The sequence below is a fragment of the Mus caroli genome, unplaced genomic scaffold (genome assembly GCF_978045245.1).
Source record: "Mus caroli unplaced genomic scaffold, Mus_caroli_1 scaffold_10, whole genome shotgun sequence".
NCBI classification, from domain to species: domain Eukaryota; kingdom Metazoa; phylum Chordata; class Mammalia; order Rodentia; family Muridae; genus Mus; species Mus caroli.
The window spans coordinates 44301627-44318227 of NW_028227265.1; the positions used below are offsets into that span (position 1 = coordinate 44301627).

The 16601-nt window shown below is 41.3% G+C and overlaps 1 protein-coding gene and 1 non-coding gene across 3 annotated transcripts; both read right to left on the bottom strand.

Annotated features, from left to right (window-relative positions):
• Nucleotides 1-1138: 1138 nt before the first annotated feature.
• On the bottom strand, nucleotides 1139-1245 carry LOC115031890 (U6 spliceosomal RNA). The gene has a single exon (XR_003837522.1). It is a non-coding gene; the product is annotated as a U6 spliceosomal RNA (small nuclear RNA).
• A 6755-nt stretch (nucleotides 1246-8000) lies between these two features.
• Nucleotides 8001-16563, bottom strand: Orc6 (origin recognition complex subunit 6). Of its 2 annotated transcripts, XM_021169342.3 has the most exons (7): nucleotides 16194-16563; nucleotides 14981-15110; nucleotides 13246-13409; nucleotides 12748-12837; nucleotides 10952-11064; nucleotides 9963-10064; nucleotides 8001-8695 (listed from the first exon to the last, which is right to left on the bottom strand). In XM_021169342.3, exons 1-7 carry the CDS (start codon nucleotides 16256-16258, stop codon nucleotides 8571-8573), a joined length of 789 nt encoding a protein of 262 aa, XP_021025001.1. In that variant the 5' UTR covers nucleotides 16259-16563; the 3' UTR covers nucleotides 8001-8570. The 2 variants fall into 2 exon arrangements, with proteins under 2 accessions (XP_021025001.1, XP_085699860.1); XM_085843734.1 differs by lacking the exon at nucleotides 14981-15110.
• Nucleotides 16564-16601: the final 38 nt, after the last annotated feature.

Here is a 16601-nt window from a genome sequence, read left to right on the forward strand (position 1 = left end):
ATGGCCACAGAATTATGGAGCTGAGGTCTTGTGTCAGGAGCCTAGTGTCTGGGGGCGTGGCAAACAGCCTTCTGTCCCTTGCGGGAACACCTGCTGGGTCTCTGGGGTTTAAACCTAGGGTCAACCAGAAAACAGGCTGACTTTCACGGTCCCACGATAGGGATTTTTTTTCCCCCAAATTTTATTGTACTTAAATATACCTAAAATAAACTGTCTTGGGTCATACTCTCGAAGTTTGAACCAACACTGGTTGTGTTGAGGCAGATTTCCTTTTGGCCTAGTGAGGATTGTTACTCTTTTGGCTGTGGCATTTGCAGAGATCCCCGCGATAATAGCCCACAGTTGAGTTACTATGAACTTTAAAAAAAAAAGATTTTGGAATTTTCCTTTTGATTTGAAAAGAGATTTTGTATTTTTAGAGATTAGACTTTTTAAAAGTGCTTCAACTGGTAAATGCTATGGTACTTTTAAGTTTGTAATATAGTTGTATTGGTGTATCAAGTTGACAAGGGGTTGGTTGTCCATGGCAGTTTTATGTCAATACGACACAAGCTAAAGTTATTTGAGAGGAGGAAACCTCAACTGAGAAATTGCTTCCATAAGATAGGGCTGTAGACAAACCTGTAGAACATATTATAAATCAGTAATTGACATAGGAGAGACAAGTCCATTGTGAATTGGGCCACCCCTGGGCTGGTGGTCCTCAGTTCTATAACCAATTAGGCTGAGCTAGCCATGAGGAGCTGTCCCATCTGAGTGCTACCATTTTGGCAACATATGTGAAAAACTGAAAGGGGTAAAGATTTGTTGGCGCTCATGTCTATGTGGTTGGTTCAGTTGTATTTTTTGAAGAAGTGAGATCATGGTGGGAAGATAGCAGAGTTGCTAATCCAGTGGGGGCCATGATGCAGAGACAGAAAGAGAGGGAGAAAGAAGCCAAGTTAAAATCCCCATGTGTATGCCAACCCCATTGATCGAGTCCCATCTTCTAAGTTTCTATCACCACCCTTTCAAATTGAGAACCCATCGTAGATTAGATATTTTGATGAGTTAAAGTCCTCATGGTCCAATCACTTCTCAAAACACCACATTGGAGATTAGATCTTCAACACATGAACTTTTGGGGTACTTTTCAGATTCAAACTTTAACTATCGCATGAATTTGCCTATCAGTCTTGCACAGGGTCCATGGTAATAACCTCTGTATTCTGACAGTTTTAGTATATGTACTTCTGAAGAGAGTACACAATCATTCATTTTAATTTTAGTCAAAGCCATCTATGACATGATGCTACTAGCAGCTTTTTAACATCTACAAAGCCCACAATCTTTACAGTCTTATCTTCATTCCTGAATAAGCCTGCTTCCACCCTACCTCCATTCCCTGGGGACTCCACAAGACCATGGTGTGGACACAGTTTCCCTCCTCTTTGTGGACACTCCCAGCCTTCTCTTCCAATCCATCCCCATTCTTTGTGTGAACCTCCAACACCTGGAAACACTTTCTAGGTGGGGCTCCCAGTGGCCACACCTGCCAGGGACACAGGTAGGTGAGTAGCATTCTGCTTGTCCTCCATTCTCACCCTCAGCCTGGTAACAATCTACTTGCAGGTGCACCATGTCTCACCGCAATTCCATTCACTGACAACTCCAACTCTTGGTTCAGACCCAGGGCTCCCTGGTCCTTTCCCCTGTATCTTTCCAGATTATTCTTTGTCTTACTACAACCTACTTGCTAGGCCTCCTCCTCTCACCATACCTATAACTCTCTGGTGACCCCACCTCTTTGTGTGGACAGGATGCCCTTAGCTTTTTCCTGATGCCCCTTTCAGCCTTTCTCCTAGCCCACCTCTATCCCTCTCTGCCACCCACTGACCTGCAGACGCACGCTCTACCAGGCAACTCACAGTCACCACGCTTTCCTAAGATCAGAGAGAGCAAAGGAACCCAAGGAACAGAACCGTACCAGCTAAGACAACACCTAGAATCACCTCGATCATCCAGGCCCCAGATGCCTAGACACCAGCGCAGAACCACAACCACTGACAGCTGAGACAATGTGCTCGCACCAGACCCAGCAGCCCTACTAGAGCAGGCCCTGAGAAGTGCAATAGAGCTGAAGCAGAAGACAAGGACTTCCCAAGAGCTGCTATGGATATGCCCAAGGGTCTTAGAGAGGGTGTGAACAAATCCCTTCGTGAAATCTGGGAAACACAAACAAACAGTGGAATGAAGTAATGAAAACAGTTCAAGGCCTTAAAGTAGAAATGGGATCACTAAAGTAAATCCAAACTGAAGTCAAACTGGAAATGAAAAATTTAGGAAGTCAGAAATGAGAGAGCGTCAGAAGGAAACCTCACCAACAGAGTACAAGAAGACGTAGAAGAAAGACTCTCAAATGTTGAAGACAAGGTAAAAGAAATAGATATTTCAGGCAAAGAAAATGTTAAAACTAAAAACCAAATCAAACCAAAACAAAACCCCAGGCAAAAATATCCAAGGAATCTGGGATATTATTTTTTAAAAAACCCTAAATTATGAATAATAGGAATAGAGTAATAATAGGAGATCCAGATCAAAGCCAGACTGAGCCAAGGCTTTTTCAGAGGCCCCCTGAGAAGACAAAAAAGTGTAGTGACAAGTTGGGGATTTTGGTTTCTTAAACAAAACAAACCCCAGGAATATGATAAGAACATTTTTTTTTTTTTAATTTTGGTTTTTTGAGACAGGGTTTCTCTGTGTAGCCCTGGCTGTCCTAGAACTCACTCTGTAGACCAGGCTGGCCTTGAACTCAGAAATCTGCCTGCCTCTGCCTCCTAAGTGCTGGGGTTAAAGGTGTGTGCCACCACCGCCCAGCAAGAATATGTTTTAATTTTAACCCCAGGTGTGGGATATGGGCGTCCACAGCGGCTGACTGTGATTTGCCCCATCCTCTAGCAGCAGCATGATTTTGTCAGCTGCGAATGGTTTCTGCTAATGTGTGAAATTTGGAATTCTGGGGACTCCAGAGTAGTGCACAAAGAAGAAAAAGAAGAAATTAGACATTCTGATGGCAAAGATCAAACTTGCCCCCAAGGAACTAGATGCCCCTAATCAGCAGGAAGTAGTCTAAAGATGACATCGCTCCCTTTCCTCGCTGTCATTTTTTTTCCTCTCCTATTTTTCTCCTAGTGTTAGGAGGTTGAAGGGGTGGGAATGGGGTGGGAAAGGGTGGAAGAAAGAAGAACACACAAAGCAGCAAAAGACAACTTACAAAAAGGAACCTCATTCTGGGTCTTTGCCCGGGGGTAAACTTGGCAAGGTCCAGGCTGGGGCTGGGGCCAGGGCCTTGAGAGGTTCAGGTTTTGGTTCCTGAGAGCTTGGCTTTCCTCATGGAAGAGAACAGAGTTATCAGTCCTAAGGCTGCTCTGTGATATCCTTGAGATATCCTGAGTCACCCTGGTGGAACACTACTTAAACTAGCTTCCTGCTGACTTCGTCCCATTGTATGATGGCTTTTGCTGACTCTGTCCCATTTTTCTTCAATAAGTAGTAAGATAGCACAAGCCGTTAGCTTAGAAACGGCTTTCCATCCTCTTACTCCTCTCATCTCCTGGACCCTATCACTGAAAAATGACTTGCTGGTCTAGGTCAAACCTTCCTATATACAAAAAAACCACAGACTGAGAAAGAAATCATGGAATCAATAGCTTTCATGATAATAGTGTGTGTGTGTGTGTGTGTGTTAAGTATGCACACACATATACAAATACCAAATATATGTATGTATGTATATATATATATATACATACATATACATGTATATATAAAAAATGAGTTTTTTCACTTATATGATAAAGACTTTAAGACACTGAAGAAAGAGATTGAAGATCTCAGAAGATGGAAAGATCTCCCATTCTCATGTATATGTAGGATTAATATGGTCAAAGTGGCCATCATACTAAAAGTAAACTACAGACTTAGTACAATTCCTATCAAAATTCCAACATAATTAGTTATAGAAACTGAAAGGATAGCTTTCAGCTTCGAAAAAAAAAAAAAAAAACAAAAAAACACAAAACCACAAAACCCCAGGATAATTAAAACAATTCTGAATACATTCCAAATTTTATGCCATACCACAGAGATATAGTATTAAAAATAGCATGCTATTGGCATTAAAACAGACAAGCTAATCAATGGAATAGGATTAAAATGCCAGACATAAATCCACATTCCTATGGATACCTTTTTTTTTTTTTTAAAGTCAATCTATTTTATTTACTTTGTTCTATTCCTCCAAGGGTTCTCCCTGTCCAATCTCAAAACTTCCCATAATCTATCAACAATGTTTAAAAGTCCAAAGTAAGGCTGGAGAAATGGCTCAGATATTAAGAGCACTGGATGCTCTTTTAGAGGTTCTGAGTTCAATTCCCAGCAACCACATGGTGGCTCACAACCATCTGTAATGAGATCTGTTGCCCTCTTCTGGCCTGAAGGCATACATGCAGGCAGAGCACTGTATACATATCTTAAAAAAAAAAAAGTCCAAAATTCAAAGTCTCTTCTGAGAGTTATGCATCTCCTCTGAGAGTTATGCAATCTCTTAACTGTAATCCCTATAAAATTATAGTCAGTAATCAGATCACATATTTTCAACATATTTTCAACAGCACAGGATATACATTATTGTTCCAGGACGCAGGGAACACAGTGAGGAGATACTGGACCAAAGCAAGACTGAAAACTAGCCGGGCAAACTCTAAACTCTGAATCTCCATGGCTGATGTAGCACTTCTTTCAGCTTTGTTGACTATAACACAATTCATTCTCTTGGATTGGTTCTACTCCCTATTAGCAACTTTCCTTGACAAGTATCCCATGGTTCTGGCATGGTTCTGGGGTCTCCAAGGCAACTTCAACATTACAGAATGGGAAAAGATATTTATCAATTACACATCCAATAGAGGGTTAATACCTAAAATATATAAAGAACTAAAAAAAAAATCACTGAACATTAATAAAATAACCCAATAAAAAAGGGATATTAAACAGAGTTCCTCAAAAGATGAAGCTCAAATAGCTGAGAAATGCTGAAATGTTCAACATCCTTAATTATAGAGAAATGCTAATCAAAACTGCTCTGAGATTTTACCTTATACCAGTCAGAATGTTCAACAGCAATAAATAGATAGATAGATAGATAGATAGATAGATAGATAGATAGATAGATGACACCTAGTTCTGGCAAGGATGCGGGGTATGGGGGACACTCATCCATTGCTGGTGGGGTGTGGGAGACACTCATCCATTGCTGGTGGTAGTGCAAACTTGTACATCCGCTATGGAAACCAGTGTGGCAGTACCTTAAGAAGCTGGGAATAGATCTAGCTCAAGATTCAGCTCTACTACCTTTGGGCATATATCCAAAGTATTCCACATACTACTACAAAGATACTTGTTCAGCCATGTTCATTGCTGCTCGATTCATAATAGCCAGAATTGAAAAGCAGCCTAGATGCCCATCAGTAGATGATGAAAATGTGATGCATTTACACAATGGAAAATATTATTCAGCTATTAAAAGGAAATAACCAAGTCAAGAGATTCCTAGGTAAATGGGTGGAGCTAGGGGGAAAAAAATAATCCTGAATGAGGTAACCAGACTGAAAAAGACAAATGTGGCATATATTTTTCTTTCTTTCTTTTTTCTAAGATTTATTTATTTATTTTATGTATATGAGTACTCTGTCTGAGACACACCAGAAGAGGGCATCAGCTCTCATTGTAGATGGCTGTGAGTCACTATGTGGTTGCTGGGAATTGAACTCAGGACCTCTAATAGAGCAGTCAGAGCTCTTAACCACTCCCTTATGTATTTTTTTTTTTTTTACAGGTAGATGTTAGCTTTTAAGCTTTTCATAGGCATGCTACAATCCATATAATCACAGGGGCTAGGCACAAAGTAAGGAACTAGGAGGGAAGAGAGATCTCTCACAAACAGGAAAATAAGAATATATACTTATGAAGAGATAAGCCTTTGAGGAAGGCCCTTACTTCTACTTCTGGAAACTTACTACAGTAGAAGCTTCTTAAAACGTGTGTGTGTGTGTGTGTGTGTGTGCGCGCGCGTGTGTGTGTATGTATGTGTGCGTGTGTGTGTGTGTGTATGTGTGTGTGCGCATGTGTGTGTGTGTGTAATCTAAATGGAGTCACCAAACAATGAGGAAGACAATGCTCCAACTAGACATCTTTTGCTGCTAAGTGAAACCTGCAGTGCCAAGAATTAGTTACATCTAATTGAGCTATTGTCCGAAGGGACACTATGGAAACCCCTAAATAACTTGGCAATTGTCAATGCTATTACAAACTGATGGTAAGGCCCTATTGATGTAAACAATGCTTACATGTCATTATGTAGAAGTCCAGCTGGTGCCTACCTAGAATTTTCATCCCTACTGACTTGTGTTCATGGTGCTGGAAGGTACTTTGCACATGGCCAGAGGAGAAAGGTAAACATTAATCCAGTTACAAACGCTTTGATCTACAATGGAGACCTGCCTGCATGCTACTCTGGTGCAACAGTGGCACAAATGTTGTGGGAGTGACCAACCACTATCTGATTGGATTTAAAACTCACTCTATGAGATGGAACCCAGGCCTGACACTATCCCAGTGGCTAAGAATCTGAGGCCAGACAGAGCTTGGCCCTAAGGAAAAACTAAATACTATTGTTCTGCTAAAGGAACATAGCAATAAAATGACTCCTAATGATATTGTTACACCTATAGCTCAAATGTCTCACTCAGTCCAGTCCTAAATGGGACTCTTCTCAGGGTTCAGGGAGCTATGTGAACAAGGCAGAGATTATAAACGCCAGAGATGGATGACACAGGAATGTCTTACAGATACAACAGGACTGACAGACATGTGAACTCAGAGACATAGTGGCATGCACAGGGCTTGCACAGGTCCAAGACAGATGGGGTCCCAATGTTGAGATGGGAGAGGTGGGCATGAGCTCTAACAACAACAACAACAAAAAAAACATTTCAATTTGACAACTACAAAGGAAAAATTAGTTTTCTCTAATGGAGTGTCACTGGGTTTATATAAACCACACTTAATGGCAGGCCTCATGCCCAGCAGTAGAAGGCCAACACAAATCTGCATGTTATTTTTGTACATTTTTTTTGGTCTCATATCACTTTTTTCTGGAATTTTGTTTTTATGGGCTTTGTGTATGTGCATGTTTCTTGTGCTTTTATTTGTACTTTTGCCTGTTTTCTATAGAAAGAAGGTATGGAGCTGGATGAGTGGGAAGGTGGGGGAATATCTATAAGATGGAAGAGAAAATCGATCAGAATATACTGTATGAAAATCTATAAAGCCTCTTCCATAAAGGGTTTACTAGGGTTACATTTCCCTGTGTATGGATAGGAAAGAAATAAACTTCGATGGATTGTTTTGTAATATGTACTAATGTGTAATTCATTATGTCAGGCCTGTCTTTATTATTTCTTCACAGCAGATATTTGTACTATAGTGCTTTCATGCATTGGGTCTCCCAGCTATTCTAGGCAGCAGTGAGAAAGGTTTTCTTTTTTTTGTTTTGGAGACAGGGTTTCATGTATCCCACTCACTATGTTGCTAAGGGTGGCTCTGAACTTCTGATTCTCCTGCCTTCTCTTCCTAAGTGCTGGGATAACAGGGATGCACTAAGCCTGGTTTTTGGAGTGATGGTAGTCAAAATTCAGGACTTCCTGTTTGTAACCCTAGCAACCGAGCCACATCTATAGCCAAAGGAGTACCTTTTACTTCCCACTTCCTCGATGGAGCAAACAGAAGTTAACTTTACTTGTTCAAGTGGCAAAGTAGACCGGGTCTTAAACCCAGGAAGTCTGAGTCTGTGTTCTAGGTATTAGGGCTCACTGCACAGGAACATGGGCTTGTTCTTCATTTCAGTAGATACAGATTTTGGCCTAAGAAAGATTACTCAAAGCTGACAATCACTACTCAAATGCATATAAAAATAACATTTATTGGGCTTGAGAGATGGTTCAGTGGTTAAAAGCACTAGCTGCTCTTCTAGAGGACTGGGGTTTAAGTCCCAGCACTCACATGGCAGCTCTCACTGTCTGTAACTCTAGGCTTAGGGATCTAGCATTCTCTTCTGGCTTCCACTGCACCAGACATACATGTGGTGCACAAACATGCATGTAGGCAAAATACTCATATACATTTAAAAAAATTTTATTAACTTAGGCTATATAACAATGATTTAGTGAAATAAAATTAAAAAAACCACAAAAACAAATAAAATGTCTGAGATGTCTTTCAGCTTGAAATTTGTATTCTAGGTTTAGTCAGGAAATTTTCTTAAACGTAACACATAGAAGCAAAATGGTCCCAATTTCACCCCACGTGAGAGGACAGAGGCAATATGGTTGATCTAATGTCCATGTGAGGTGCCCAGTGCTAGCATCCTCTGTACTGAGACACTCCTCAGCACACCTGGAATTCAGGCTTATAGAAGACGTCCACACCCTTCATCTCCAGACAGACTGCACACGCCTGCAGTGAGATGGAAATCACTCTGCTGTGGCTGTCTGAGCTTTGGCAGCATTTTCCAAAATCTTCCTTTTCCATTCTTCATAATCCTGGGTCAGATCTTCATCTTTTGGTAGTTTATGTAGGGTTTCTATTACTTCTATTTCTGTGAGAGAAAGTCAGCAAATGCAATTTTAAACAAGTTTATAAATGGCATAAAAGTAAAAATTGGCAAGTATTTACTTCAATTAAGGTAAGAGAGTAAGACCCTAGAGTGCAGTGTAACATGGCAGCTCTCACTTTTCTCTCCTACACTCTAAGCACTCTAAGACATCAACCACGTTTGTCCCTCAATCCCATCACAACATTATGATGTAGGCGCTAACATTAGTCACAGTTTACAGACTAGGAAAATGAAGCTTGCAGAAATTACATCACCTTTTCAAATGCACGCAGCCAGTAGGTAGTGTCAAACAATTAGCCATTAGTATCAGATTGTTTTTGTAGCTAGAGTTCCTATGTAGGTAACTAGAACTTAATTTGGAAATATATTTTTAGAGGAAGGAAAAAAAAAAAAGCAGCCCATCACCAAAGCTACTTTTCTGGTTATCCAAACAGGGACCTCACACTAGATATCCTTAAATAAAGTAAATGAGTAGTTTGACTCAATTGGATGTTTTCTATCTCCTTTTAGGTCAACTCTATTAGGACTTCTGTTTAACCACTGGGTGGTGTTCTCTGAACCAATTTTAGGTTTGAAGCTGTCCAATTTATGAGTCAGTCTGCTTGAATTGTTTAATTTGCCTAAAGATTTTAACACTGGCAAAGTAAAATATGAACCCAGGTACAGTTTAGTTACCAACATTCACACTTTTCTTTCTCTTCTCTTCTCTCTCTCTCTCGAACAAATTCTCACTGTGTGGCTCTGATTGGTCTAGAACTTGCTTTGTATACCAGGCTGGCCTAGAACTCAGAGATCAGCCTGGCCCTGCCTCTGAGTGCTGGGATTAAAGACATGTCATGCTGTACCAGATATATCTCTAAAAATTAGTAATATCTGTATTCTTTGGCCACTTCAGATATATTTTTACTCACACTTCTGTTACTTCCTTTAATTATTGCTTAAAAGGCTGTTTTGTTGTTGTTGTGAGATGGTATCAATGTGTAGCCCATGCTGGCCTGGAATTCACTATATAGATCAAACTGGCCTTCAATTTACAGCAAACCTGTGTCTATTTTCTAAGCTCGTAGAAGTAATTACAGGTGTGTAAATCATGCCTGGCTTGAAAAATAGGTCTTATCAAGTAATTAGTTGTCAGGCTTTCCTCTAGTGCTGCTGCTTGTCATATAAACTGTTGGGATCAACACAGGACTGCTCAGTGTATAAATTATACTGCATCAGTTTCAGCACCAAGACAGCTAGGGTGCCCTACCTTTTGCTGGTGGTTCAAGCCCTGGCTCCTTTTTCTTCAGTGTTGGACTAAACTCTGGCTTCTTTCTCTTCAGTGCTGGTCTAGCTAAATCTGCAGAGTCTCCTTTTAGAAAAAGAAAAGTTGGTTTCAAGGTTAATTTTTCTAATCAATTTATATTTGGTCATCTAAGTCCTCAGCTGGATGACAGAAAGTACCCAGAGGAGCAAAGAGAGATAAAGGAGCAGCAGATAATCCGGCTCCTCTTGTTCTGGCTGTTTCTTTTATTAGACATGGGATCACTGCCATCCCAGGCAGTACTCAGATGCTGGCATTTAACACTGCAGCTTCTTTCTTTCTTTTGAGACAGGGTCTCTCTGTGTAGCCCTGGCTGACCTGGAACTCACTCTGTAGATCAGGCTGGCCTTGAACACAGAGATCTGCCTGCCTCTGCCTCCCAAGTACTGGAATAGCAGGCATGCACCACCATGCTTGGCTGATACTGATGTTTCTTAAGGAATGTATTTTCTCAGCATAGATTTGTAGAACCATATTTTTCAAAGGTACTGTAGTGGTTGGTTTTGTTTATCAACTTGACACAAGCTGGAGTTATCACAGAGAAAGGAGCCACTTTTGAGGAAATGCCTCCATGAGATCCAGCTGTAAGGCATTTTCTCAATTAGTGATTAAGCGGGGAGGGCCTAGTCTTGGGTTCTATAAGAAAGCAAGCTGAGCAAGCCAGGGGAAGCAAGCCAGTAACATCCTTCCAAGGTCTCTGCATCAGCTCTTGCTTCCCGAACTGCTTGATTTCCAGTCCTGACTTCCCCCGAATGTGGAAATATAAGCTGAATAAATCCTTTCCTCCCCAACTTGCTTCTTGGTTATAATGATTTGTGCAGGAATAGAAACCTTGACTAAGACAGGTACTAAACCACTTTATTCGCAGGGCAGACATGTCAATTATCTCACTAAAAAATTAATAAAATCAGCATTTTCAACCACAGAATACTCACTGTTAATCTGCTGCCCAATCTTTTCTAACTGCTTACACAGTCGATCAAGTATTGTCTTTTTCACACCGGATGTAGTTATCATTTTGGTTTTATCCACCTTTATCTTTAGAATTCTAAAAAACAATTTCATGAATTTGCTTTTTTTCAATATCACCAGTTTTCTGGGCAAGAAAAACAGATTACAAACCTATGACCCTTTGCCCACGAGTTTACTAAAATTCTCCAGGTGTCTGGACTTTCTGTTTTCCAAATGTCATTAGCTGGAAGCTTGCAGATTTGCTCTTAAGTCCTTTAGTTTCTTATTAATCTGAGAGCGGAAATTTCATCAGTTCAGCAGTAAATGGGGCAAATAAAGACATCTGCTACAGCACTTCATGCCTCTCAGATGTTACCAATTTGCTGAATGGACTCAGTATCTGTTAAGTGTTCAACTCGCTTTGAGAATGTTTCTATTTACACAGGAGTGTCACATCTCATTGCCCTACTCCTGTTCATATTCTTTGACAGCAAGCAATTAAAAAGCAAAAGACCTGGGGCTGGAAAGATGGCTCAGCGCTTCAGAGCTCTTGCTGCTCTTTAAGAGGGCCCGAGTTCAATTCTAACCCCCATATAGTAGCCCACAACCACTTGTAACTCCAGTTCTAGGGGAGCCAATGTCCTCTTTTTGCCTCCACAGGCAGCATATATGGCAAGCAACACGCCCCCCTTCCCCCCAGACAACCAACCATTTCGTGTTCAGTTTAATATAGTTCCAAAAGTGGAGTTATTTGACTATTTTCAGCTTCTTTTGTAACATCAATTACATTCCTTCTTCGTACACATACCCTTGTTGAATTAAAAGAATATTATTTATGGATGACAATCACTCCTAGGTATGCTGCTAAAAGTGCCAAATACACCAAAATTAATGACTGGAAACTGAGAAATATATTCTTTAACAGACTACATGATTTTTCTGTAGAAAGTTTCTTTAAAAGTAAAAATAACAAGCTGGGTGGTGGTGGCGCACATCTTTAATCCCAGCACTTGGGAGGCAGAGGCCAGCCTGGTCTACAAAATGAGTTCCAGGACAGCCAGGGCTACACAGAGAAACCCTGTCTCAAAAAAACAAAACAAAACAAAAAAAAAACAAAAACAAACAAAAAAAGTAAAATAACAATTTCAAAGATATAAAAAATTAGTATTTCATGGAATAATTCAGTATGTATACTAATAACTAAGTATTTTGGTGATTTAAATGTAAGAATTTATTTTAGAAATGTTTTGCAGTACTTTTTAAACAATATGCCTGGAAAATCAAACATGATCACTGTCCTGACAGATTTACAACTTACACTTAGTAAAAGTAGGGTCTGAAATGAGAATACCTTGTTTATAGACATGGGTGCCACATGGCAAGTAAACTTCTTGAAACACTCGTTTTAAGTTGGCAGCTATATTATCAGCCAACCCAAGATTCTCATTACCAGGCCACAAACCATAGTGTTACAGGTCTATAGTGCAAAATGTGCTGAGCCGAAGAAAATGAAATGACAAGTATTCTTTGAGGATGAAAAGCTCACGTATTGGCAACATTCCCCAATGGTAAAAGAACACTTAGACTAGCTGCGTGTTGAGTCACACACATTTGAAATCTCAGCATCTGGGAGTCTGAAGCAGGAGGATCATCATGAGTTTAAGGCTGGCTTATGATACATAGTGACTTCCAGGCTAGCATGGACTATACATAAAACTCTCTGAAAGCAAAAACAAACAAGCAAACCCACCACAATAAAGCAATGCCCAAGAACTCTTACTTGCATGCCGAGAGTAGTGAGGCAGTGGTGAAAAGTGGCCTGGACAAGTCAAGATCTGCTCGCTGTGTTTCAGGAAGACCAGACTCGTAGCTAGGAGACAGCAATGTTTGTGAAATTATTTGTCAGGAAAATATTTTAAAGGGACTGAAAATGCAATAACAATTGAGAAAACGAAACAAAATTTGGCCCCTAACTTAAATTGTCCTGACCTATTGTCAGCATTTGTTTGCTGACTGTGCCGCTAACAACTTTTCAGTATTTATTTAGGAGCTGGAGAGATGGCTCAGCAGCTAAGAACACTTGTGCTTTTAGAGACTTTTAGAACTGAACCTGGGCTCAGTTCCCAGCATCCACGTGGTAACTCACACCCATTTCTAACTCCAGTCCATGGGACCTGATGCTCTCTACTAACCTGAGAGCAGCAGGCATGCATGGGGTGCACATACATACATGCAAACACTTATACACATAGAGTAAGTATTATAAAATTATACATACCTCTGCAGTATCTCTGCAGCCAAGTTCACTGCTTCTGTACAGCTGAACTGTACAGCTAGGTCTCTTATTCCAACATTTGAATTTAATCCTAGTAAACACTCAAAAGATTTAAGGCAGCTCTGATACATCATCTTGTTCAAACCAGAGAGCCTAATTAAATATGCCTTTGAAAAGAAAAACACACATTTTAAATTCAGTATTATTCTTCTTAAATATTTATTAAGAGGTATATTAATTATGTTTTTGGTTTTGAGCCTAGCCTTTAATGGCTAAGCCACCTCACCAGTCTGTGATATTAATTATATACTAATTTTATTTAACCCAAAACTTTTCAATCACTTTAAGAGCAGACTATTTCAAAGAATTCATATTATAGAAAGGTACAATTATGCATACTTACAAATAATTTTTTTTTAGTATAGAATAGAGTTTATTCAGGGTATGGGGAGGGGAGTTAAGAGGGCAGCAGAAACAGAGAGGGAGAGTAGAGAAGTAGAAGAGTAGAGGCCGGCCATAAGCATGTGGAGAGAGAGAGGGGAAGGGAATAGGGAGAGGGCAGGGGCAGGAAGGGACAAGCAAGAGTGAGAGAGGAGCAAGAGAGCAAGAGCACTTACAAATAATTTTAAAATGACTAAATAGTATAGCTTGTCTCAGCTGCACAAAACAAACTACTAGGAAAATTAAGGGAAGTACTGGGCGTAGGGTGAGGAAGGTGTATATCTGGAAGGGAAGAAGAACAGGATAATCCGCCATTGTAGGGAGCCAAGTCTATCTTGGGAAATCATGGAGAGCTTTGTAAAAGATATACAACAAAGCAGAGTCACGTTAGAACAGAAAGGAACTTGGCAACAAAGCATTCCAGGGTGGAAAAGTGTTTCCTTTACAAAACTACGACTCACAAAGTGAGAATCATAGCTTGAGGCCAGGGTAAAAGAGACTGAAGAGTTAGATAGCAACAGAAAAGTTAACAGAGCTTTAATGAATAAATACATCCATTATGACACAAGTACTGTGTACATCTACTACATAAAGAAGATAGATGCCTTCTTTAGTCAGAATAATAATCCAGTAAAAGATGGTTTTTATTCTTATTTGATGGATGAAGAAACTGGCAGCTCATGGATCTTGTAAATAATACTGACATTTGGTTTCAACATGTGACTCTTCCTGACTCTAATTTTAAAACATTAAAGATTTTGACAAATTGTGAGAGTTACTCTCAACTGTTAACTTGATGAGATCTAGACTCACTTGGAAAAAGAGCCACTGGGCATGCCTAGGGGAGACTGTGCCCGTTAGATTAACTGAGGTGGACAGACCATTTCTGATGGCAAAATCTCCTGCAATGGGATCCTGTATGTGCAAAAGGAGGAGAAACTGAATTGGGTACAAAGATTACTTGATTTCTGCTTCATGACTGTAGGTGCCACGTAGATTCTTCAAGTTGCTTTGATTTCTGTGTCAGGATAGATCGTACCCTTGAAGTTGATTAAAAACTCTCTCCTGTGATTGCTCTTCCGAAGGACCTGAGTTCAAATCCCAGCAATCACATGGTGATTCACAACCAAACATAATGAGATCTGACGCCCTCTTCTGGAGTGTCTGAGTTCAGCTACACTGTACTTACATATAACCGTAATAATAAAAAAGAAACAGAGACGCCAACAAGAAGATTAAAACAAAGAAACCTCAGGGTCACATGAGATCACTCAAATGTCCTATGGAGCCAACTTACTCTATCCAAGGGGCACTTCCTACAGGAAGCTGCAAGGTCCAGGCATATGACAGCATTGCTGGTTTCTGAGCTACGTGCAGACAGGCTGACACACTTCACCTTAGACAGCCGCAGGAACTCCTCTGCTTTCCTGGTTATAAAGGCAGTATGGTCACTAAAACTGCTGCAGAACTTTGTCAACACTTAGGCAAAGAACTGAATTCAGCATGGTGGACTTGCACACCACCTAACTACTGTGCAAGTTCATTTGGGGCCTAGAATGCACATCCTTTGGAGAGGCGGAAGTTCTTTACATAGAACCAAAATGACTCCAGACTTAGCTGTGTCCAAGCGCCTTCCTTGGACATTACCTTTCCTTCTTACATTATTTCAACAAGTATAAAGAGTTGGTGCAGGCAGATTAGAGTAAATTAAATCCCTTTCTTTCTCTTCCTTAATGACTGGTTGGGTCTCAGTTTCGGCGGCTTGTGAAAACAGTTCTGGGTCCTATCGTATTTCCGGTCAGTAGCCTACGAACTTTCTACACACTTGCCTGCTGTAGCTTTACTTCCTAAGACAGATCCTACAATGATCCTCCCAATCTCAAGGGCTTCGGAAAATGGAAGCTATTTGGGCCACTCTTACCAAATTTTCCCATGAGTGCCACTATTTAATAAATCAGCCCCAACGCCACTGGGCCCTTTCTGGAATTTTTTTTTTTTTTCGATTTTTCGGCACAGGGTTTCTCTGTATAGCTCTGGCTGTCCTGGAACTCACTCGCCTCGACCAGGCTCGCCTCGAACTCAGAAATCCGCCTGCCTCTGCCTCCCAAGTGCTGAGATTAAAGGCGTGCACCACCACGCCCGGCCTTTTCTGGAATTCTTATGCCCTGCTCATCACTTCAGCTCTTCACTCTGTATCATAGTCTACCTTTCTCTTGCCATCTATAGTGATTTGCACAGGGTCTGCCCTGCAAGCCTGGCTTATCCAAATCATCGAGTCTGAAGGAATGACAAGAGCTCCTCCCCGGCTTTTCCGACCACAGTGTATCCAACAGAGCTAGAGTGCTTCAAGGACGACTACATACGTCCTCTCAAACCATCTTCTACAGCCCGAGTCTCGCCCAGACCAGTGTGCGGTCATTCCCTCATCGCCAGTCCCTCATCCGACGCTGCCTTGGGAGGACCCAGGGCCGCAGTCAGGGACGTCTACCCGCACGCAAGGCCACACTCACCTCAGCACACTCGGCTCCGCAAGGCCGAGACGCGGGGCAAGGCGGCGTACCAGCTCCGACTCCATCGCTGGAAGAAATGCGCGCCAAGAGCAATGCGCGCGCAGATTGTCAGAGGGTTAAGACCCACCCCCGGCGGGTCCAGATTGGTTGCGACGAGAGGTTGAGACCGTTCCACACACCAATCCTGGTCATCCTTCTACGCATGTGCACACGATGAGGCGTGGGCCCAGGCGAAGTGGACGCGCAGAAGGTTCTCTCGCTGCCCTTCCTCGGCCACGGATCCCCTTAACTAAGGCTTCCCTTCCTGCTGTCCCTAGTTCGCCGCAGCGTTGTACTATTCTAGCCCCGCCCCGTCCACTACACACCGCCGGCTGCCCTTTCTCCCCAAACCACGCGAGATTTTAAGTG